The sequence below is a fragment of the Motacilla alba genome, chromosome Z (assembly GCF_015832195.1).
Source record: "Motacilla alba alba isolate MOTALB_02 chromosome Z, Motacilla_alba_V1.0_pri, whole genome shotgun sequence".
NCBI lineage: Eukaryota > Metazoa > Chordata > Aves > Passeriformes > Motacillidae > Motacilla > Motacilla alba.
Genome location: NC_052046.1, coordinates 10,715,080 through 10,740,353, shown reverse-complemented (window position 1 = coordinate 10,740,353; position 25,274 = coordinate 10,715,080). Strand labels below are relative to the sequence as shown.

The 25,274-nt window shown below is 41.3% G+C and overlaps 1 protein-coding gene across 4 annotated transcripts in view; it reads left to right on the top strand.

The window, feature by feature from the left end:
• ADAMTS12 (ADAM metallopeptidase with thrombospondin type 1 motif 12) overlaps positions 1-23,636 on the top strand; it is a 145,905-nt gene extending 122,269 nt beyond the window's left edge. For 3 of the 4 annotated variants that reach the window (XM_038124209.1, XM_038124210.1, XM_038124211.1), the window contains 7 exons: positions 2,822-3,032; positions 5,061-6,191; positions 10,790-10,942; positions 13,427-13,600; positions 15,173-15,319; positions 17,077-17,230; positions 19,885-23,636. In XM_038124209.1, the coding sequence (XP_037980137.1) occupies positions 2,822-3,032; positions 5,061-6,191; positions 10,790-10,942; positions 13,427-13,600; positions 15,173-15,319; positions 17,077-17,230; positions 19,885-20,090 (2,176 nt within the window). In that variant the 3' untranslated portion in view covers positions 20,091-23,636. Of the gene's footprint in view, positions 1-2,821; positions 3,033-5,060; positions 6,192-10,789; positions 10,943-13,426; positions 13,713-15,172; positions 15,320-17,076; positions 17,231-19,884 lie in introns of those variants that run through there. The other variant, XR_005255241.1, reaches the window with a different exon arrangement.
• Positions 23,637-25,274: the final 1,638 nt, after the last annotated feature.

Genomic DNA, 25,274 nt, shown 5'->3' with positions numbered 1-25,274 from the left:
AGCAGAGCTTGGCAAAGCAGTCACTTAGGTGTTACTCTCTTCTCTGTGGTCCAGAGCCTGCTCTCAGGCATCCTGTGGCAGAACAGACAAATGGATGTTGGCTGTTTTGCCATCCTTGCTTTGGCTTTTTTCCCCTATGGCTGAGATGCCACAGTTCAGGTCCTCAAGCAGAAACCACGAAGAGACAGGAGCACAGGTGATTCCATGTTAGGTTTCTGACTCTTGGATGATTAGGCATATGCATGTACCCTAGGATGAAAATAGGAAAACACAACATCAAAAATTTCAGTTACTGTTAAGAGTAAACTTCTAGTTAGAGTAAGTTTTTTTGAAGTTGCCTGCACTGAGTGAGGAAGAAGTCTACAGAAAAAATTACCTGGCTGACTGTAGTTTTACTTTGATCATGAAGATGGAATAGAATAAAATCTTAACTCTGGGATTTTCTGACTGTGGAGCACCTGACTTTTTTGACTACTTCTACAGCTTTTAAAAAGTGTTTTGTGTGCAACAGTTAATCACACACCATTAGTGCTGCTCAAGGTAGGTTCTGTGGTAAGCTCTGATAATTTATTGCTTGGAGATTGGTATTTCAATGTACCAATTGCTAAACCCTCAGTCAGAGCCATTTGAAAATGCTGAGGGGGAAGAGGTGTCAGTTTAGCATATCTGCACCTCGAAATATGTAATCTGGTCCCATTAAAATTAATAGAGCAATTCACATATTTATGTTCCATTTGTGTGGAAATGTCAGCAATTTACAAGATTATAGAAGAGATAAAATTGTAAAGAAGATGCAAGAGATGATAACAACCCTGAAATGGCTTGATTCAGGTGGTGATAACTTACTCCTTTTTTTTTATTGATGTGTTCGGCTGAGGTGTACTTACTTTTTGTTTACTTGTTAGAGTTCCTTTGTTGTTTGCAGACCTGGAAGAACAAGAAACAATCTGAAGGAAGGCAAGAGGAAGAGAAAGATATTTTGGGTAGATATTTTGGGATGATTTTTAGTTTAATTTGGAAAGATATTTTGGGAGATTTTTTAGTTTGATTTGGTCCAGAGACCTTACCATTGGGTTGTGGTGGCAGTGGACTGCATTCTGGAGCAAAGCAGTCAGTGCCATGAAGGGCTTTGGGGCAACTTAAAAGGAAATGTTGTGTGCGTAGATTACTAAACAGGAAGAAGATAGGTGTAAGTACCACAGAGAGGATCAGATGGCTGCGCTAATAAGCTGTATTGTAGCTTGATGGCTCTGAGTCTTGGTTGTTGGAGTTGTTTTTTTTTTCTTTAATTATTAGGAAGAGATACCAGTGCCTTCCACATGAGTGGCATCTCATTTACAATGGAAGTAAAAATGCATTAAGGAACATGGAAACTAAGTAGGGAGGGGAGAGGGTTTATCAGCAGAGTAAAAGCATAAAAACTGTTGCAAATCTGGATGCTGAACTTCGATGAATTTCAAAGAATAGGATTATTTTGTCTCTTAAGTTCATGGACTCTAAAAAAAACAAACAAAAAAAATCAATAGAATACCGTTGGTTGTAAGCCAAAAGCAATTTTTTCTTCCTTTTTAATAGGAAGGTGTTTTTTTAAATATATTCCTACTTTGTTTTCACTATAAGGCTTTGTTGTCACCTCCTTGAAAACTCTGGAACAAGCGATTTTCTTTAGGAGCTTTTGTGGCTTAGAGTTTAGACCTGGGCCAGATTTTTTTGCAGCAGCTTGAAGTTGTATTCTTGCTTAGGGCATGCTTAAGTGAAGGAAAAAAGCTTTTCTTGGTTTGATGTTTTTTCCTTCTATTTTTCATCTATAAATAAAAATGGTCAGGTAAATGTCACAGTTGATGCCAGTGCTTCTCAAACTGTAGAAACCCAGAAATTTTTGCTCCCCTTTCTTATCACAGAAGGCAGAAATGCAGGTGCACAATCTCCTCTGGGTCAGCGTGAGAAAAAATAGTTGGATGGTGCTGGAGAAATGGTAAGGTGAACCAAATGTAAAGGGAACAGCTCTTGTAGGTAAGGTGTTTTGCACTGGGAAATACTGTTATAGAGGAAAGTTACCCTCAGTTTGGTGGAAAATTGCATGCCACAGTATGGAAGACTGACTTTAATCATGACAGAGACACATATAGGGCTTGTTTCTACTTGGTTAAGGAATGAAGTACAGAAAAGTCCAGCCTAATGCAGGCCTGGACACCATGCCCAAAGGGACAGTGCTGCAGGGCACTGGTCCCATGCAGCATAGCTCTGACTAACCTGGTTTTGGGGATGTGTGCCTCAGTGCTTCCCCTAATGGGAAGAGGCCTTGTGGAGGGAGGTAACCCTTATGGAGAGCCAGTTTGAGTATTTTTACAGTGCTGGCTGCCTAGACATGGGTAAAAGGACCTTTTCCACCTCTGTGTTGTTATTACACAAATTATTCTCATTTTCTTAACTCTTCTGTACTGAGGTAGCAATAAACAGACAAACAGACAAATAGTGGGATAGAGTAAATAGATTACTTGCTTAAGTAGATTTGCTGGAAGTTCCTCAGATTTGGATTTGAAGGACTACCTACTCAGTAGATTTTTACACTTTATTGAAGCATCATGCTTATTGCCTACTTCTGTCTGGAAATCCTGCCTACTTCTGTCTTCTGTCTTTCACTGACTGGCTGGTACTAGAGCACAGGGTGGATGGGAGAGCGTGAGTGATCTGAACCTTATGTGAAGAGCTTAAATATGAGCCCAGATTTTAAATAACTGGCTCTTGTAGTCTCTGACCTTTTCCTTGATGTGCCTGTGGTGGGTTGTTTTCTGATGTTTCTCACACTGCTGGTTTTCAGGTGGTGGGCAGGGGAGTGGCAGAAATGTTCAACCACATGTGGCCCAACAGGCCAGAAGAAGAGAACTGTACTTTGCATCCAGACAGTGGGATCTGATGAGCAAGCACTGGATGTCATGGAGTGCCAGCACCTGCTTAAACCAAAGACCCATCTGTCATGCAACAGGGATATCTTGTGCCCATCTGACTGGACAGTGAGCAACTGGACTGAGGTAAATTTATGTTAGCTGAAACACTGCACTTTTTCTCAAAATGACCTATTATAGTCAGCAAAAAGGACCAATGACCTGCTGTTTTGCCTTTTAAAATTTTTTCTTAAATAATCTGTTATAGTTTATTGTGTTCACAGATCCTTTGTGCAGAAAAAAACCCAACAAAACAGCCCTGCTTCCCAAAGACTTGAGGAAGTGCTGCATGTTAACTTGCTGAGCTTTTGGGACTGTAGAATGTAGCGTGCTTAGTGCTAAAGAGTCTGTGTGAGAGCAATGGCTGCTGTGGGCCAGACTAGGGGGATGACTACTGTCATCTCTGTAGGTCGGCAAAGCATTTTTAATTCTTCACATTCATATCTCTTGCATCCAAGACTCTGCCTTTTTTCCCATAGCTTTGGGAACATAGGGGAATTGTTCGAAGCTGCACCAGGAGACATTCAGGTTGGACATTGGGAAGCATTTCTCTTCTGGGAGGGTGGCCAAACCCTGCAACAGGCTGCCTGCAGAAGTGTTCAATATCCCCAGCCTGTCAGTGCTTAAGAGAGCATTTGGACAGTGCCCTTAGCAGCATGCTTTGACTTTTGGTCAGCCATGAAGTTCTCAGGCAGTTGAAGTAGATGACTGTTGAGGGTCCCTTCCAGCTGTAAATACTGTCTTCCCTTCTTTTTTGAAAACTCCACTCTTTCTCCTCAGTCTTTTTTTTTTTTTTTCCTTAGACTCGCTGTATGAGAACAGAGTCACATACTGACCTAAAAAAATCTTGTGACTGTATTGGATTGGTTTATGCTGCTCACAAACCATCATCACAGAATATTGATTTTTTTGTTAATTGAGGTTAATGTTTTAAATACCTGTGAAAAAATTGATCAAGCTTACATGACTAGCAGTACAATTATATAGGAATGGCACACTGCTTGTGCTCACATGCTGTTGGATTATATTTACAGCTTACTGATAAAAATGCATTTTTGCATCTGCAGAAACTGGAGAGAGAGTGTAGGACAGGTATTTCATCTGCACAAATGACAGGAGCTGATGAACCTGTCTGCTGGGAAGCTACACTGGTTGCTTTCCTGCTCCTGTTGCTGCAGAGCTGATGTTATTTTACAGCTGTGAACAGCAGAGTGCTCCAGCAACACAAAGTCACTGGTGTTTCTAGTGCCCTGTGACCCAGACTAGCTCTAAAATGAGTTAAATGTGTCAGGGGCAATAAAGTCCTGGGAAAAGGAGAGTTCATCACTTCATGTTGAGCACGTGGTTAGGCTTCCTCGCTTCTTAGGAAGAATTCTTCCAGTAGGTTTTTTGTAACATCTCCACTCTTACTCAACCTGCATCCAGCCTTAATATCTCCAACCAGAGAAGTGTGATTTTGTAAAATCCTTAGTTGAGGGACAGCTGTTGAAGGCATGGCTGTGGGCCTGAGGATGGAAAACATCACAGAAAGGCTGGGTCTCCTTAGCTCTTTGCACTCTTTTTACACAGCAGTACTCTCATTTAAATAAAAGCCAGGTTGGCTAATTACTTTCAGTAGTCTCTAATTGAGGACAGACCTGCTATAGCTCTGGCAGCAGTTCATGGTGGTACGAGGGCTGAATGAAAAATCCATAAAGTCAGTAAGGGTCTGTGAGCTGCATGGATCACCACAGCAGGTTTGTGACACTGTGAGCAGCCACTGAGCCAGTCGGTTGTGGGTTCAATTCCAGGTTTGGAGTCTGTTTTTTTATAAATCTGGTGGAAAAGGTATTGACTAAATGACTTTGTGAGTCAATGAAGAAATCAAATTTTATCAAAATAATTCAATATTTTGTCTTTATAATGTAGGTTTTTTTCACTACTATTTCCCCAAGGTGACATTTACTGTCAAAAAATTTGGAAAGAACTCCATGGTAGCAGAATGTCACTAGAATGAAAGGCTTGTTCTTCAGGAAAAGCTTTGTAATTTATTATTTGTCATACTTCCTTATTATAAACAAATGCTATCTGATACTTCTGTGCAGGGGAGATACATTAATTCTGTTTCATTTGCAGTGCACAGTCACTTGTGGTGGTGGAATAAGGACTCGTAATGTCACTTGTGCCAAAAATAATGATGAGCCGTGTGATAGTTCCAAGAGACCAAACTCTAAGGCCCTGTGTGGTCTTCAGCAATGCCCTTCTGCTGGAAGATTTCTGATTCCCCCACAGGCACCCAGAAGGGGGAAGATCATAATCAGAAAAACAACTGCCAACCCTAAACGGAGTCTTCCTCCCAGAATACCTGGACCAAACCCCAGGTTCCATGCAACAACAAAAATACCCAAGCATGAAAGTGCAACTCCCTGTTTGCCTACGTCCTCTGGTTTGGTCAATGTCTCAGGAAAAGAGGGAGCAGCTAACAGGACATTACAAAGCAATTTTACTGAATCAAGTGATGTTTACAATTACCCAGTTGTTTCTACTGAAAATAGCTCATATCAAAATAGTACTTCATGGCCTTATCATCATAACAGCTTAAGTACTGAAATTATAAGGCATGCTGAAAATACTTCTAAAAGTGAGCCAGTTTCTACTGCAGAGAGTGAGATGCAAAGAAGTGAGGATGCTCCTGTTTCCTCTTTTACCAGTAATCCAGAAATAACTTCCAGCTATGATTACTTAACTGAGGAATCTGACAACACTGATGGGCCGCTTGGAGTCAGCAAGAAAGCAGCTGATCTCTTTTACAGCACTGAACTCAATCCTGAAATCAGGACCAGAAGCACAGCCTTGGACACTGCCTCTCCTGTCACTCAGACCCCACCAGCATCTCATCACCGAGACCTTTCTGTGCTCAGTCCTGTTGGCAGAGCTGCACCAGGGCTGGCATTTCCAACAGCAGCAAATGATGTCAGTCTGCAAGTTGATGTGCCTGTTGTAGAGGTAACAACGCCACAAGCACTGGTTACAGAAATGCCCGCAGAGCTTGGTCGTGCACCAAGAGACCAGACTGACAGCAGAGAAGAAATAAAGCTGCCTGACACCATAACCTCTAGCACACAATCCTCAGCTCCCAAGCATGCTCTGAGCAGCCAAAGTGCAGCATCTGAGAGTGTTTTAATGAATGTCACAGACAACAGTCATGTGATAACATCCAACAGTTTGCCCAGTGATGCCTACTGGATAGTAGGCAATTGGAGTGAGGTAAGTTATATTTTGCTCATAAGTGGAGAGTGTGAGCAGCTGTCGGAAACACTGCTGAGGAAATGGAGTTTCTTAGTTTGTCACAATTTTCTGTGTCTGTCTCAATATGAAATACTTATCACAAAAAAAGGTGGTAACTTGGGATATCTAAGATAAGGTAGCTTACAGAGAATGAATACAGTCATCATGGGGCCTGGCCATAATTTACCAGCTTTTATTTAATACCCTTCCCACTGTAAAGTTTTATTTTTATGTAAACAGAGTTCCTTTTATGCTAAAGGATTTTATATTCTTGAACTCATGACACCTAAAGTGAGAGATGTTGGCATCTGAACTAATCATCTCATTTTTTATTGGCCTGTTTTACCAAACTAAAGAGGGTCAGATCAGGAAACCTCCTAGTGTTGATCTGCCTCTGTGTTTCAGTGCTGATGGAGAATGCTATCCAAGGTCTGTTTCTGTGTACCTGTTTGCTCTTGGGTCCGCTCGTAATGATTCACAATCATAGAAATGCAGAAATTCAGGGCCAAAAAGGACAGCATGAAATTACTAAATGTGTCTTATGTCAGTGGAGGCATACCTAGACCCCTGAGATGCAGGTGTTGGATGCAGACAGTGGATAAGACCCCTGCTCTGCCCTCAGCACATCAGCACTTATTCAGGACATGTACTCCTGATGGCAATTTGAGCTTTCAGCTTGTGCCTTCCTGTGGCCAGGTGAGAATGGCCTTAGCTTCCCATATTCTAGTGGGACAGGTGAAGCATTCCCTCCTGCAGAAATCCCTCCAAGAGAAGACCTGCGTTTAGATCTGCTTGAGTGCAAGACCCTACAAGAGAAGATCAAGGGAATGGTTGTGTCCCCAAGCCCCCACAGACTGAGCAAAGGCCTGTCATGCAGAGATGCTATTGTCCTACTCTTTCATTATCCACCTTGAAATATTTTCCTTATAGATAGCAAACATCTTCCATGCTGAAAATGAGGATTATTTTTTTTTTATATGCAGACTGTGGAGGAAAATTATCTTCTAAATAACTCTTTTGGGGTCTGGCATCTAAATTCTTTTGAGATTTTCCTTGTGTTCTCTAAATATCTGGGGACTTCATTTTTCTTGTCAGTTCTTGCTTCAGTTTTGTCACATATTTTTTTATCAGGGATGTTCATTGTGGTCCCAGTGGACACATGGCATATAAAATCACGTAATTTTTATCATTGTATGTATTACCCTCTTTGTGAATGCAGAAATGATATTTGTCTTGTTTTGTAACCATCTTGCTTTGATGTATTAAATTTGTGGTCCATTGTAAATGCTGGATCCCTACTACAGTATTTCTAGATCAGCAGAAGTTCTCAATTACATTTGGGAGCTCTGTGTGTGTGTGTGTGTGTTTGTTTGTTTGTTTTTGCATAAAAAGTTTTCCCTAAATGTAGTATTTCGTATCTATTTTTTTATTTCAGGTTACTGCTTTCTTACAGTTTTTATTGTGGTGTGGTGTCATTGAATTCAGATTTCAGCATTCCTGCCTACTCTCTGAGCTTGTAATCATCTTCAAATGCCTTAAATGCATGTTGTCTTTTCTCATTCAGTTAGTTAATGAAAATGCTGAAGGGAGCCTGGCTTTGGAGCCCTGTAGAACCCTTTTTGAAAAGTCTGTTCATTTTGACGTTGAACTACTAAGAACCACTTTATTACAGTTTTTCAGTTAGTTGAACACTAACCTTGTAATTATTTTACCTAAACTGTATTTATATTTGCTAAAAGAACGCTTTGTAGGATCATGTAAAATGCATCACAGCAGACAGCTCCTTTTTTCATTAAGCCATGTTCCCCTGTCAGAAAAGGTTATTAGACTCAATTGAATTATTTCTTCTAGATGGGCCCATGTGGGCTTTTCTATTGCTTTATCATCTTTGTTAGCATTTGCCATTTTGATCTTGATTGTTTTATAATTTGGTTTTTTATCTTTTTGAAGGGTGCTTGGGTGAAGCATTCCATTAGACCACAGATAGGACTTTTTCTTTTCCTAGAGACAAATTGGAAGATATTCTTATCTAATCCTCTGGGACTTTTCCAACCTATTATAAGAATTGATTCTCAACAGTTCAAAGATTATTGAATAAACACTTGAATGAGTGTAGAGATAAGGTTAATACAGTTGGTTTTACAGAATTGATGAAGTCAATGTGAAGATAATTAATGTATCTAACTTTGTTATTCTTTAATAATTTAGTAGTCTTTTGCTACTCTCATTCAAGCTGTTGTTTTATGTTAGAATAAATTTTATGGGAAGTGTGGCACATTGAACTTCATTTTTCAAATTTGAAGAAGTGATAAAAAAGAAAATTTATGAAGTCTCCATCTTTGGAGATATTCTGAAGCTGTCTGGACATGGTTCTGGGAAACTGCCTCTAGCTGGTCCTACCTGAGCAAAAGTCCTTTCCAATTTCAACCATTCCATGGTTCTGTTAATAAATCAGCTATTCTCTTTCGCATTAAACAAAAGTTATCTATTTCACATACACACCTTGAGTCTGACATTCACAGAACCTTTTCTTTTTGTTCATTACTTTTAATTAATTTTCAATCTACAGTTTTCTGACTTTATTTTTGCTCTTTCTGTTTGCTTGTCCTTAGTAAAACTTTGAATCTGTTTCTAGATGACACCTCTCCAAGGCATTGGTATTTCAAGACCATTGCACCTACCCTGATGAATAGGTGCTCTTGCTGTGCTCTTTCTCTTTTAGTAGCTGTCAATATTTTGACATTACTTTGCTCTGTAGGAGATATCCATACTAGTAAATAAATAGTGCCAAGAGTAGTGATAGTCACTGAGGTGGAAAGGTATGACATGTCCCATAAGAAGGCTGGCACTTGTCCCCTCAAGGGAGAGCACTAATTTGAGTAGGATAGAACAGTGCCCATTTCCACCAGTGCTTGTCTGTAAATTTTACTTCTTTCCTACTACTTTCCTGGGCCATTCTGGGCTGTCACTTTTCCCTTTCCAAGAGCTTTCTGGGTAGCAGAGATACTCCATTACCAGCAGATCATCTCATTCTAATATTGGTCATCTCATTCTTCTGTTGGTCATGTAAAGTTACTTTAACTTTCTCCCTCTGTGACTGACATCAGCTGTACCAAGAGGAAATTTTGGTTCCCAAATGACAAAGGGAAAAGCAGTATGTCTTCAGAAACTTATTTAGCATCAAACCACAGTCAGGGAAGGTCAGGCTTTATTCTGAAACCATTTGAAGTATCATGCCTTTCTCTCTTGACCCTGTGCCTGCACACAACAGGGTATGAAAGAATCCTGCTGTTTCACCTTCCTCACACAAGAACATAAATCTTCCTCAATGTGATCTACCCAGTGTCATCCATGGAGTCACCTTTGCTCTTTTCACATGTGCTCAGAAAAGGCTTTAGTCCAAGACTTAAGCATCCCTTCGGTGTTGTGACAACAGCTTCTTGATGTTGTCAGGCTGGTGTAGCAAAGCTGGGGAAGTTATCAAGCCATCAGAAAGCAAGACAAGGGCAGTTTGTCCTCTCAGTCAGAAAAATTGCCTTGGATAGGTGTGTCACTAGGCAAAACAGAACAGTGGTATGCAGTTCCTTTAAGAGGACCTTTGTGGCCACTTGGACACGCATCCCAGGAATTGCCATGAGATCAAACATCTCCAGTGTTGATTTTTTTTCCTGCCTTAGCTTCAGCTTAACTTTCCTTATTTTTCCAAGGACACTTATTCAGTGTTCTGTATTTAACTTTCCCACTGCCCCACAGGGAGCTCGAACCACACAATAGCATTTGCTCTCTTCATCGTTTGGCTAACTTAATCCAAGATTATTTAAGCTGTTTCTCGTGCCAGCTACAGGCTGCTTAGTGTGTGTGGAATTTGGCTCTGCATGTATAGCTCACTGACCCACCCTTTCTCAGGCAGAAAAAGGTAAATGGGTGTCTCCAACCACTTTTCAACCCCTCCTGCTTCAGAATACAATGACAATGTTTGGGATTTTTTCTGAGGAGTGTGCATTCTTGGGATATGGACTGGAAGAATCAATATTCTCTTTCCTCAGACACAAAAATTCTCCCAGATGTTGAAAACACTTAACCACTTTTGAAATAATGATTTAGAGAAACATTTTCCTGTACACTTTTCCTAAGATTCTCACATATTTATTTAACATTTTCAGCATCATGCATTCAATTAGCTGACTCTCTCATCAGCAGTATTAGGTGTAGAGAGGGAATATGCTGAAGACTGGATGCAATAACATTTTACTTTGGATCCCCAAAGATAACAGAAGAAAACAGTGGAACAGCTGGTACAGATTTAGAATATCTTGGTAAGCAGGAGTTTGCCAAAAAAAGGATCGTATAGTAGTATAAATCAGGATTGGTATTGTCCTAAGAAACAACAAAAAAAAAGCCCCCCTTTAGAATATTAAGTAAAGTTTGGGTGAATTTCAAATCTTCTTTTGGGTATCTCTGATAACATCTGTAATCTAAAATTGCTCTAGATATTTATATTTAGGTTCCACGATTGTTTCCAGAATGATGTACTAATGTTGAGTTTGCCCCTGGGCTCTCCTCTTGCCCGTGTGCAGTGCTCTACGACCTGTGGAATGGGGGCTTTCTGGAGACATGTGGAGTGCAGCAGCAGGAACACATCTGACTGTCAGAACATGAAAAAGCCTGACCCTGCAAGGAGATGTTATCTCCGCCCATGTGCTAGCTGGAAAACAGGAAATTGGAGCAAGGTAACTTCATTCAAAGCTGTGTATGAACAGTATGCTTGCAAATTTCAGTGGGTATGAAACTCTAAATATTTCATTTTTAAAGCAATTATTTACTCAGTGAATGCATACATGATTCCCAGTTGACCATTCAGCACTAATGTACTAATTTCCTGACCAAGTTATATCTGGAAACACATCTGCTGTGAATTTTGTTCTTCCTGTGGTGGGTTGTGCTCATTAACTCTTGCATCTAGAGCCAAAGCAGGACTCACTGCTCATGTTCTGTGGAGCTGACAGGGCAGCGCTGTACATAGTTGCTTGTGGCATCTTTTAAATCTCTGCCTCCAGGGACAGATCCTAATTTTAAGAGGCAGTGGGAATTTGGGAAAGGAAGTTGTCATTTTCCTTCTCACCCATGTGCTGTCTCTTGCCATGGTCTGTTCCCCATTCATGTAACCTCTTAAGTCAGCTCTGTGTAGGATTCTGTTTGGATCCTAGTTTTGTACCCATGGCCTGTTCAAGGGAAGAAGAGTGTCCAGGGTGCTAAGTGGAATCCAAAGAATTGTGCTTGGGTCCCATTTTGATATTTTAAGCTGTGTGGAAAGCACCTGGAAGGACTTAGGTGACTTCTTGAAGCTTATTACATTTTGTCTTCATGCAGTCTGAAAATTGAGTTTCAAACCACAGGTTATTTTTCAAGACTAAAAAGAGATAAGCTACAAAATATTGTTTTAAATATTGTTGATTTAATAAGGAAAAAGATAGGTGTCTCAAACTTCTTCAGTATAGATAATTTCTGTGGACAATGTTGCCATTGGGCTGGAGGGCAGATTGATACAAATAAAAGGTTATTGTTACAAAACCTGTGTTATTATTGAGCTCTTAGACATAAAATTGATTTGTACAGGAATTACATGCCTCTTTAGAAAGTTCAGGAAAGGCCAAGGCTTTACATAACTACATTTAAGCCTTTGAAATTAATTTTAAGAGATACATAGACATCCTGCCCTCCCAGCTGCAGTAGGGCAATTTCACCTTCACTTTTTCTTCATAAATGTCATTGCTCTTGCAACTAGTGAATCATGTTCATGTCACAAAAATAGCTAGCAATCAGGTTTAATGATAAAATATAACAGGAAGCAAATTTTTAAAATGTCAGACCAGTTATGAAACAAGTTTGAGGCAAGACACTTCTCCTATCAGATTTGTGTTACCCTCCATTTTTTCCATCAAGTGAACTATACAAACCTAATTAAAGTTTCATATATTAAAAAAGGTTAACTTTTGCTTGCTTTACAAGTGGCAATTGTTTTTTGTTACTCATTTCAAATATTTTGAAGACATGTTGTCACAGCAACATGTCTGGGTTCCCTGCTTCTGCAGTAGAGCTTTTTCTGTTTTCTACTCTCATTTAATTTTTTTCCCTCCCCTAAAAGAAAGGTGCTTCAGACTAAATCTTAGAGTCTGTGTTTAATGCCAGATATAATTTGCATATGTCTTGAGACTGTTGTACTCAGTTTCTTACGGAGTCATTTCTGTCCACTGTTTCTATCCAGAGAGACAGAAACCTGTCCTGTGGACAAGAGTAAGGATTCCCTTTCCATCCATTCTTCATCTCCTAGGGGAAGTATTACATTCAGGTTCCTTGCTCAACTAAAAGATGCTTATTTATGCAAAGGAAAACAGCATCAGTTGCTATTGCATCATAGTGGTAGGTGAAAGGTGATCTGAGTGAAAGGTGATCTGAGAAGCTTTCAGTGGTGCAGTTGGAATTGGCTTTAATTCTGCTTGAAGACAAAATGTGTATTTTTCCTTATCCCTGGGGTAGCAAATTCAGTTCTTCATCAAGAGCAGGAAAGGTCCTTAGTTTTGGTGCCTGGAGAGGGGACCTGGTGATGCTGCATGAGGCTTGGAAGAAGCTCTGGCTAGAAAAAGGAGACTGGAAGGGTTCGCTTAGCTCCTCAGCAGAGCTCTAAGCTGGGCAGTGATTTCACAGGCTGAGTGAGGCTCAGGATGCCTCTTTCTTCCCTCCCACCTTGTCAAACTGAGGCTGCTCTTGGGGTATGAATTGTCCTGGTGCCATGGAAGTGCAAGGAAACTGAGAGTGGGAACTGCTACTCGCTCCCTTCCTCTCTCTGAAGCAGCTAAGGAACTGACAATATCGCTGCATACAGAATCCATTTTTTGTATTTATTGCATTATGACTCTTTCACTATGACATTTTTGGAAATAGCTGGCAAGATTTCCCAAGTAGATATGTATCCATGTTATTAATGGCCATAGCAGTGTAGCAGGGGAAGTACTTACAGGGCATGTTCCTGGCAGTTGTGAGGAAAGCCACAGCGTTTAAGCCTCACAACAAGTTGGTGTTACAGTAACCTGGAAATTCCTTCTGTTCAGGGTGCTCAAAGCTCAGGCTGTCCTCCTGCTCTGTGACTGGGGAAGGTACAGCCCCTCAGCAGGGCTCATCATGTGGAGATGTGCCCCTCTCTGTTTTGTCTACAGTGCTCTGTGAACTGCAGCGGAGGCTTCAAGACCCGAGACGTTCACTGCATTGATGTTGGGGAAAAGCGGCTGCTCAGGCCTTTCCATTGCCAGTTACATGGCTATAAACCACAGCTCAGCACTAGTTGTAACACAGAACCTTGCTTGCAATGGCATGTGGAGCCCTGGAGTGAGGTACTGTTCCTTAAAAGACGCTTTGTGAGTCAGCAGTCTCCTTTCAGGTAACAGCAGCTGTTGGATCCCATGTTGTCAGGTAAAACTGTGCTCCAAGGAAGACATGCAGCTGGTGAGTTCTTGTGCATGGCTACAGCAAAAATTAGCACAGGTGTTCATAAGGCTTCACAAAATCATTCTTACAGCTGGAACTTTAAATTACCACGTCCTGAAGGGGAGAGGCAGATGGCCTGGAAGAAAATTTGTTGTAGCTATCCTATTGGATCAGTAAATGCGGTTCATTTAGATTAATCCTTTTTGCTGCTGTTTTAATCTTGCCTTCCCATTATGGCAAATTTGGAATGTTCTTTACACTTTTGGACTGAAATTTTATGGAGCAAAGGCTTAGACCAGACATAAGATAAATCTGACTTTTGGGTCCCTTTGTAACACAAATCTGTGCCAACCAACTCAGAGGCAGCCAGACACATATTTATGTCAGCTAAAGCATGTGGCCTGATTATATTTTAGAATTTAACCCCACTGAAAGCAGCTCTGGAGAATGTGTCACAATGTTTGCAGCCCTGTGGACCTAATGCTTTGGGATTTTAAGGGAGGTCATCACATTTTCTTTACAGGGCACTAAAAAATCACACCTGGAGGAGACCAGGGTGTGCTGTCAAAGCAATCAGCAGGGGGGGGAATAATAAAAATAATGGAATGATTGCATTTGTTTGCCACCTAAAATATTTATAAAAACACTAGTCCAACTCTGAAAGTTGACCTCATCCCAAGGACACTGGATAGAAATGGATTGAAAGGGTTCAGTTATCAGGTGTCAGGTATATTGTTCTGTCCATAGGGGTGCAATTCCTTGTAGGACAATAACAATGCATTATTCAAAGTATATTTGAAACCAGTTTTCATGTCAGAGTATAAAATACTTTGTGTATTTCAAGCAGACTCTATTAAAGACTTAGTAAATAATAGTGAAAAATCAGTGAATAAATAATTCTAGAATGTGGACAGAAGAATGTTTAAAAATTAACCTGGGTCTCTATCTTTGTATGACACTTTTACTGCCAAAGAGTTCAATTCTTTTATGGATTGAATTTTAATGTCCCCAGCCACCTCATAAAAAGTGAGATGCTGCATCTTATGAACTTGTTGTGTCTTCAGTCGATATTACAGATTAATCCTGCTGACATATGACTTCTACTGTAATTCTTGTTAGAGATGCTACTGCTGTTGGTGATGAGCAGTTCCGTGTTGCCTGTTCTGTGTAGCCACTTCTACTCTGACCTTTAGTCCTTGCAGTAGTATGAGCCAGGAACAGCTTTTCCCCATGTGGCAGCTTCTTCTCAGTCTCCTTCCAAGCACATAGAACAAGTGTCTCAGTGCAGAGCTTTTCTTCATGTCTGGACTTTAGGACTTGATGTGCGGGCAAGCCTGTACATCTTTCTAAAACCATAGGCCTGTGACCCTGGGTCCTTGTTATCTGTGGCCCCACATTTCTAAATGAACAACCATCTTTGTGGTCTGTTTCTGGTTTGTCATCCTTTCCCACCTGTGACTGTACCCCTCTGTTGCCAGTGTTCGAGGACGTGTGGTGGTGGCCAGCAGGAGCGGCGCATCTCCTGCCCGCGGGAAGGGCGCTGTGACTGGGCCAAGAGACCTGATGCCACTGCATCGTGTAACAGGCAGCCTTGCACTCAGTGGACACACCAGGCCTGGAGCCCGGTAGGATTCAGTTTATTTCTGTTTTATTTGTCATGAGTTGGCCATATTTGGTCATACTATCCACTTGTCTCTGAACCTCAGCACCTGTGGCAAATACAGTTTCTTGTGCACAGCTGAAGCTGCAAGAGAAGAACTTCTGAAAACATTACTGCACATTTCATAGCCAGCCCCTGCCAGTTCCTTCAGGTGACAGATAATGTAGCTTCTGGTTTTTGTTGCTGTATTAGATGTCATTGGAAGTCATTGGGATCTTTTGTCTTGTCTAAGAACAAAGGAGTTTTACCATTAACATTCTTCCACTGCATGTTTGAAATTTTTCACTGTTAGAGGCTATTGGAGGGGATCGGGTGATTCTCAAAACAACTTTGGGGAATTTGTGTACTTGCCCACACAAAGAGAAATTCTGAATTTTGACCAATAGCCTCCTACTTAGTACCTGGAAATCTTATTGAGAAATATGAGGTGTATCTTTGGGGAATCTTCCAGTATCTGCTATACATATTTATCTATAAAGAAACTAATATATCTAATAAACCTTTCCCTTCACTTTCCTTAATAAACATTGCATACATTACAAGTACTCCTCACAGCATAATGGAATATTGAAGGAATGCTAAAAGAAGGAGCCACAGATCAGTAAACATTGGAGTCTCATTTAACACAGAAAAGTCAATGAGTTGGTTCTAACACAAAGCCATTAGATAGAACATGACTATAATGTAATGTAGAGTCAGTGTAACACTTAAATATGGAAGTGAAGCACATAAAATGAGTAACAGAATACCAAACTATTATGCAACTATTATACTTATTTATTAATCCCATATTGATATATTCATTAATAATTTTACTTTTTAAAAATATTTTGAACATCAATATAAAGTTGTTGCAGGAATACCTAAGATATTAAAGTCTACCTCATGCAGTACTATTGTGCTTCATGTACAGAGATACACATTAGAAAGGGGATAATTTGCAGAAAAATTTCAGAGGTTCCACTCCTGTCTTCATTTCTTGTGCTTTGTTAGCTGACATTCTCTATCTGCTGAATTCTTTATCTCATTTATCTGCTGGCACTATTTATCTGTAGGGGAAAAAAATTAAAACTAATTGGGATTCTCAGACGATCTGGGAAGTCACAAGAATTAAGTAAATTTACAGAATTGTACAGGCAGATATTTTAAAAGTGTTTGGGTTTTATGGCCTTCTGTGTGATGTCAGAACAAGCAGCTGGCCATTCTTTGTGGGTCATAAAGAAAGGGTAACCTCTGTTTAAAAGCCAGGAAAGAAACAAAACGTTATTGGGTTTTTTTGGTTTTGTTTTTTTTTAATCTTAGCTTGGTCATTTATTGGCCTAACATTGGAATTGATTATTCATGTTTAACTTCGATAGTCAGAAAACACAGGAAGCAAAAACCATCCTAATTTGTTTGAATTTGGTTTACAAGCCTCTTATACTGTAGGACTGGCATTGCAAGTCATCCTTTTCGTCTGTAGAAAACAGTCCTCTCCCCCTGTTTACATATTCCAAGATGCTGTATTTATACCATTTACCCTCCACTGTATCCTGCCAAATCTGGCCAAAATGCACCTTGGAGGTGCCGGGATGGAGCATACAGTACACAGAGTACTGCAATGGCATTGCTTCTGGGTCATAAGGCAGTTTTAGCTTCCCTGTCACATCACAGCTCAAATATTGCTGTATTACAAAATTTCCATGTAAAAAAAATTTACATATGTTAAAATTACTCTTTCAGTGTGCTGTTTCTTGTGGAGGGGGCATTCAGCAGAGAACTGTGAAATGCATGAATACAGAAACTAATGAAACTGAAGATGACAGTATGTGTGTGGATAAAGCCAAGCCCACAAAATACCAGAAATGCAATCTGCAAGAGTGCAGGAAAAATACAGGTAGAGTAATACACATGCATGAAACAGTTTTCTCCATTTCTGCTGAGATTCTGCAAAATCTGGGAGCTGACTCAATCTATCGATTTCTTTTGAGTAGCATGGGCTCAGTAATTACAGGTCACCCTGGCCTGCTACTGCTCAGTTGCTCTGTTGGCAGAACCACACTGTTGTCTCTTCCAGCACTTCTGGCCTTGTGTTGCCGTGATGGGGAGCATGCATCCCTAATTTATGATGACACAACTAAATTAGTAGGTCTGATTGTATTGGCCTGTTTCAGATAACTCAGGCTGCAGTGAGGACTGGGGAAGACACACAGTAAGTCCAAACAGAGGCCATTTCTTAAGATAGATCCCTCTATGGAAGCTGTAAATTCTGGACTAGGAGTGCAAGCAAGCAAATTCTTACAGACAGTGTAAAAAAATCAGTGTCCCACAGGGTGAGACTGTCCAAAATCAAGAGGTGAAGAGAAGTGCTGTTGTGAGTCAGGGTGTCCTGTACCTCTATCCTTCATAGGCCCAGAAGTCCAGCTGTGTACATGATTAATAGCCCCCCCCCCCCCCCCCCCCCCCCCCCAAAAAAAGAGGCATCAGGGGAAGGGAGAAGCCTACAGAAGGAATAACATCTTTATGAGCAGTCTGTGTACTGCTGCATCCAGGAGGTACCCTCAGATAAGAACAGCAGACATCTCACAGCCCTTCTAGAAAAACTTTCAAAAGCCTTTTGGAAAATGATCTTCCCTATTAGTCAGTGCTTTGGGTTTAATTTGACAGTGAGACAATGGTTTGAATCTGGAGGGCAGTGTGGGTCTGACACGCTCTTGAGAGTGATGCATCACTCCTGCTGCTGTTCACAGAATTTTAGCACATGTTTTGCCCTGGGGTGGATTGGTCTGCTTATTTCCTGTCCTTCTCATGTTCAGAGAGACAAACTCAGACAAATACTGCCTACACACATTAGTAATAGTTACTTCTGTGAAGAAAAGCTCAAGTGGCCTGTAAAACATAATAAATGCCCTACTGGATAAGCACTGGTCCGTGCAGCCCACCCTTATGTCTCCAACAATGTCATTAGAAAATGCAGGAGGTTGGTGCTTTCCTAAGATTCATTTCCATGATAGTCCTCCAGCATTTCCAGCTGACATATACAAGACTATTAAAAGTTCTCTATGTAGTGCCTCTTTATTTAAACTTTCATTAATTTGTTGCAACTCTTTTTGATGCTGTGGTGCTGTCTGCTTCCACCCTAGCCTGTGGCAGCAAGTTCACAGAATCATGGAATCGTCAAGGCTGGAAGAGACCCTCAAGACTATCCAGTCCAACCATCCACCCCAGCAGTAACCCCTGAACCACTAAAACACATCACCCAGTGTCAGATCCAGATGCCTCATGTCCAGGAATGGTGACTGCACCACCTCCCTGAGCAGCCTGTTCAATGCCTGACCACCCTAACAGTGAAAAAAAATGTTTTCTAAAGCTAATGTGAATCTCCCCTGTCTCAGCTTGAGGCTTTTTCCTCTTGTCCTCTCACTGTGGGTGTGGCAAGATAGGCTGACCCACACCTCACTGCAACGTCCTTTCAGGTAGCTGTACAGGCCTGTAGTCCCCTGGATCATCCTTCTGACCCTCCTGTAGATGGGAATTATGTTGACTGATTTCCAGTCAGCTGGAACTTCTCCAGTTAGCCAGGACTGCTGGTAGGTGATTGAGAGTGGTTTGGCAAGTTCTCTCACCAGTTTCCTCATTACTCTGGGGTATGTCCCATCTGAGCCCATAGACTTGTGAGTGTCCTAATTGGCTAAGCATGTCCAACCATCTCCTTCTGGATTGTGGAAGCTTCTTTCTGCTTCTCATCCCTAACTTCCAGCTCTGGGGGCTGAATATCCTGAGGACAGCCATTCTAGAGGTTCACAGCCTGGTGTGAAAATACTGCTGTTTTAAACTACCTTTATACAAGTTCTCATTTAGTTTCCCCCATTGCAGTTTTGAGGGATTTGCTGGAGAACAGCCTTGCTAAGATACCATCTTCCTTCTCTTGCACACCTTGTCTTCTCACAGCTGAGGACCTCCAGTTTCTAATATCTGGCTGAATCTGGCCCATCTCAGTCCATTAGAGCTACCACGGACCTATCAGCATGGTGGTCCAGACAGCAGCAGTCCCTGCCATATTCTGATGCTGCAGGAATTAAAGCATAGCCAGGCTGAGCATGCAGTTGCATGTGCATTGTCTGCACTGTCCTGCCTGCCCTGGCTGGCTGTGCAGCACCCTGCCAGCCCATGATGCTTGTCTTAGGGAGCAGTTACAGGAATGCAAAAGTACCAAATTGAAATCATTGTTGCCAGGCTTTCTCTGGTAGTCCTTATCAGCAGAAAAGTTGAAGTGGAAAACATAGATCAGCTGTGTCTGCCTCAAAAGTAAGGTCTCACTGAACAGTCATGAATACTGTGTTTTCCAGAACAGAAGGTCATGTGTTCACTAAAAGATCCTAGAATTTCAGTGGGAAGTCAAGCTGACCCATAATACAAGGGAAGAGAAAGCCACCATAAATAAGACCCTTAACAGACGTGACCATCTGGTATAAAGCAGATCAAAATTCTAGAAATACAGGGAGTGTGTCAGCAAAATACAGCTAATTCTTGTAATCTTCTTCACTACAGGGCTGCCCTGCAGCAAAGACCAGCTGTCTGTTCACTTCTGCCAGAGGCTGAAAGGCATTGGCAAGTGCTTGCTGCCATCAATACAGACTCAGTGCTGCTTCACGTGTAGTCAGCCCCGAATTCGGAACAAAGCAAGACATGGGGATCAGCGAGGCTTCAAACAACAAAATTACACTAAATCTAGAAGAAAACCACCTCAAAACTAAGAAAACAACAACCAAGCAGCTTGGCACTAGCTGGTTTTTTTTCTTGTTTCCTTGAATAGAGCTTCTGTTTACAAGTTTTACGTTCCTTATTTTTTTCTGAAAATTTTCCATTCAGCATAAATGGAAATCTGTGATCAAAACTGGGAAAGCACATCACCTAGGGTTATCAGTCGTAATTTACTGCTTCCATTTTCTCTTCGTAATAGTCCAAAATTTGTAATGTAATTTTCAGTGTACCAGCAGCTAGTAATACTTAGGCATGCATAGGCACTAGAGACAGGCTTGCAAGAATTTTCTGATTTTTTGTAATGAATACTTAACTTGTTCTTCCATCTCTTTTCCAAAACCCACTTGAAACACCAGCACTGCCTACTCAAGGGTGCTTAGTGAAGGTGGCCCTTGGGGCAACAGATGCATACCTGTGCCATGAGTCAGTTCTCTTTATGCTCTCCTGCCTTTCTTTTTTACGAGTCAAGGTGAAGTGGCAGTGTTTCTCTGAATTCATTGCTCGCTTAATAAACTTAAAAGCAGAGTTTTGTAATATCTGATTATGATAGGCAGGATGAATTGAGAATTGTTTTTTTCAGGAGAAGAAAAATCCTTGCTTAGTACTTGACTGAGCCTGTAAAGGATACCTCAGCCATAGCCTGTTCTTGACAGTTTTCTTCAGCTACAAATGTCTTCCTGTAACCTGAAAAGCCCATGAAATGTGGGATTTTAAGTTCCCAAATATGTTTTAAGCAGCATTTCTTGGTACTACAAAAGCCAAGACGTTTGCATCTACCACGTTAACAGTCATAGACTCATTTAGGTTGAAAAAGACCTTTAAGATCAATAATTCCAACCTCTAGCCCAGCGCTGCCAAGTTCGCCACTAAACCACGTCCCTAAGTGCCATACCTACATGTCTTTTTTACACATTTAGGGGAGAAACCAGCAATATCTTTTAGACAGTTTTATACATTCCATCTGATAGAACAGATGAACAATTACAGTATAAAGAAAAATTTGTTTTTTCAGATCTTTAGCTAGACAGGCAGCAACATTCTTATGTATCATCTGTAGTTACTCTCCATTTAAAATTAACTATCCAAGGCCATTTGAAATTAGATAAGGCAACCAGCTCAAGACTATTGCCAGTCTCTATAGCTGCAGGTATTCAGACACAAATGACACATGTCAGCAGGACATAAAAAGCTGTCAGGAAATTGATGGAGCATAAAGGTTGTACCAGCTTGTTCTGCAGCAAAAATTTAACCTCACAATTTACCCTTTGGAAAGGGTGGTGTTCTCTCTCTCTTGACTTCTCACTTCCACCAGTTTTATGTTAGTGGTCAGCTCCATTTAGTTCAAGAGTGTTACAGCTGCTGAACAGAGCAACCAGGAACCTTCACTGTAATGGTTTCCTCTCATTACAGTATGAAGAGTAAAGGAGTCATAGAGTGAGAAAGCAAAAGACTTCTAAGCTGATGTAGGTAAGGACAATTGGAAGTTGAGTCTTCTGCATTTCAAAACTGAAATCTTTCTGTTCTTTGACAAATGAAAAAGAAAGGAAAGAGCTGGCCCAGCTAAACCGTTAACTGGCCCAGTTAACTTATGTGATGGAATTCAGCTTTACAGACTTATACCTTTCCTGCACCTTCAAATGTGGCATGCAGGCATTTCAGCTGGAAATTAGCCATACTACATTTTGAAATCAATTTTACACCATCAGCATAAAGGCCAGCTAGCAACTGGAAACTCTGTAGTTCACACAGATGTTCAGTGATAGAGCTGTCATTTCATCCAGTATCTCCCGGTAGAGCATAAGCCCATATTCACAAGAGCATTCTACCACCTCACTCACAGCAGACTTTTCCCACAGTGTAAATCCATAATCATAATGGAACTGAGGGCTGCTGGGACAGCTATATGAGGCCCAGGGTAGTATCTGCATACCTCAGGCCTCAGGCATGAGGGCACCTCTAGTCAAGTTTTGCTGGTGGAGAAAATGCCAAAACAAACTTCAGGGAGCCAAGACCAGACCTTTTGAACAAAGCTGGGCATTTTGAAAAGAGCTGGACAAGAGCAGACTTTTAGATGTCTTTGGAATTCAGTAGGATTTAGACACCTTGGTTCTTTTGGCTTTTTTGAAAAATCTCAGATTTGCACCCTGCTTACGTTACAGTTTCAGATTGTAGTACAGGGACATGCACATTCTATGCAGTATACAGTGAGACACATAGTCATGAATCCAAGTGTCACTGTGGTTACAGAACTGTGACTAACAGTAGCTTTTTTTCTAGACAGACATTTATGAAAGTTAATAGGAGTCTTTCAGCCTGGTTATAATGTATTAACCTAGTGATGGCCGAGTCAAATTGTCGTTTTTCAAAGGTTTGTGTCCTTTGGCTAAGGACTTACTTCTTCACTTGAAGTCTCTGGGAGTTCAAAATATGCGACATGGTAAGGTTAGATTTATTAACCTCTGTGATGGCAATATAACCCCAGTTTTAGGTGCTGATAAAACAAAATCCACTGTAAAAAGTGTGGTGCTAGGGTAACAGACATGGGGATGACTTGCAATGGTGCATGTGTGTGCATGCACACACTTTTGCAATAATATATGTCTGTGGTGTTGCTGGCCAATGCCGGACATGATGCTTTTTAAGTTTCACACTTTGCTTCTCTCCTTCTGGGGACCCTTTGAGCAATAGAAACCTGGGCAGTTCTTACTCCTCTGGACACAGAAGTATTGAATCATGTGCAGGAGCAGAGGTGTCGTGCCTGATTCAGGAAAGATTTGGGCAGGGCTCGGGCTGGTGGTGTAGAGCAGTTCCCTGACAGTCACACAGCCTGGACTGGTGGGCACTGCAGGTGCGCCTCACATTCCCAAAAGCATTCTATAGGATTTGGGCGGGACAAAGTTCCAGGTCAGATTACTCTGTGCATAGAGGTACCTGCATAACATTTTATCCACAGAGGTCAGCAGAAGGAGGCCACCAGATATCTGGGCTAATGAGAAAGGAGCTGACTGAGTGGATGTGGTACAGGTTGGAGGAAAATGCCTACTGGAGTTGTCCTTTCCAGTGCTCCTTAGGGCTAGTATGGAGTTAAACCATTTCTGCCTTAATTGTTTTCTTCAGGGAGCTGTTATTTCATTTGAAATGAATAAAAAGTGAATGAATTGTATTATGGATATTAGTCAGATTAATCATTCTACCCAGGGAAATGCAGTCATTACTGTTTCTTAGCTTAAAACTTCAGGAAAAATACTGTGACAGTATGAACTGTTTTAACAGAGCAGTGTCACTGCTGTTATGACACAACTGTTCTTAAGTAAAGATGGATTTATGATCTGAACCCAGATGGTCATTAGTCTCAAAACTGAATTGAATACTAACTGCAGAGGTGTATTTTCATTATATTATCATATTAGCCCAAGACACATCAGCTTCAACAGATTGCTCAGGAAAAAATGTGTATTTGTCACATTCACAGCTTGTTCTAACCTTTCAAGGTTTAAAAAGCAAACTATGATGACATATTTGTTTCAAGCTTCAATAAATGGCATTGCATATGTTTGATGTCTCTGGTATTTTGTGTTTCCAGTGCAAGAAGATTCATACAATGGAATTTCCAGGGGGGAAAAAAGCATTAAAAATATGTTTTATATGTCAGGGATCCCCATCACTGAGTTGTTTGGGTGCTTGATACTCCAGCATAAAAAAGATCATTAAAATGGGTGAGGGAAAAAAGTAGAAGAATATGGAGCTAAGTAAAAATATACACTAAAAGGATTCATTATTTCCTGTGAAACAGAGGAAATCTTACCACTTCTAGTGGTTAAGCAGCTATGTCTTAAATTTTTGGCAGCAAGTGAGAGTGTCTGTTGTGTCTATTGAATAGTTGTATATAATATTATCATGCCCCTCTCCCCACACCCTGAATCTTCTCAACACTCAAGTTTTGCCAGTCCTTGCCCAGAGACTTGGTCAGACCAGCCCTGATCCTTGACGTGCTGCCAAGGAGGCTTCGCAGAGCACTTGGGCAGAGAGCACCATCAGTTCTCGCTCTGTCCCCAATCTCCACCCCATGCATCCATGCATGGGCTCAGCCTCACAGCACCCTGTGGAAGTCACAGGAAATTGCTCCTTCTTACTTTAGAAAGTCCAGCCCACGGGGGCAGCACCCTGCACAGGTGCTCTAAGGCAGAGGGTTGAACTGATCTGAGGAGTGAGTGGAGGCTCGCTCTGCTTTGCCAAGTCCCGTTACGTGTTCCTGGAGGACCCAGAGCTCAGCACAGCCTGACTGGCAGATCCTGTGGTTGCTGCTCTGCGTGGCACAGCTTGCAGCACCCCCTTGGCTCGGCCAAGCAGCAATGCTATGAATGGATGGGGGGGTTTAGAGAAGTCCTTACCTTTTCCCCAGGCCTCTGGCAGCAGGCAGTACCTTTATTGAGGTAGCCAGTAACCCAAAACCCACTGTCGTTCACAAGTTCTTTAAAAATGGCTCATTTGGTCTATTATATAATTGATTATTTAATAGACATAAAACTAACAGACGTGAAACTTAAACCAAAATAATACCACACAGGAATAAGGACAAAAAGAGACTACTAGTAGGTAAATACAGTGCAAGGTTAAACCTTTAATTAATGTTACAGCTAGTGAAGAAATAATATAACTTAGGATTCAATGTATCTTACCATCCAATTGTTGGTGGGGCACACACAGAGGTCCTTTCCTTCAATCCCTGGGGTGTCCAAACTCTGGGGAGAGGTCTCTCACACTTTCAGTGTGTAGAGGGCTTCTGCCCTCACATGGTAACTCATGTGTCTTTCATAGTTTGTAAAACAATGTCTCTTAGTCAAGAATACTTCTTTTATCTCTTCCTACATCAGCGCTCCATACTAAGATGTTCATTCTTAGCTAAGGCCTGAGCCCTTTTGGCGCCAGATGCCCTCTTGCTGAGCCTTTCAGGCCAGTTTATCTCTTTATGCACCAGCTCTCTGTGGTGAGGGGGCGGGGGTGTAGACCTCCTGCCATGAGCACCCACCAAGGGAACTGCTGTTGGCTGCCAGCATCAGCTCGAAATTAAACCAGCATGGTGGCAGGATAAGGTAAGAGAAGGGCATTTCAGGTGGGGTGTTCTAGACCAAGGACTTGATGCAGCAGAACTGATAGTTTAATTTTGTGGATACAGA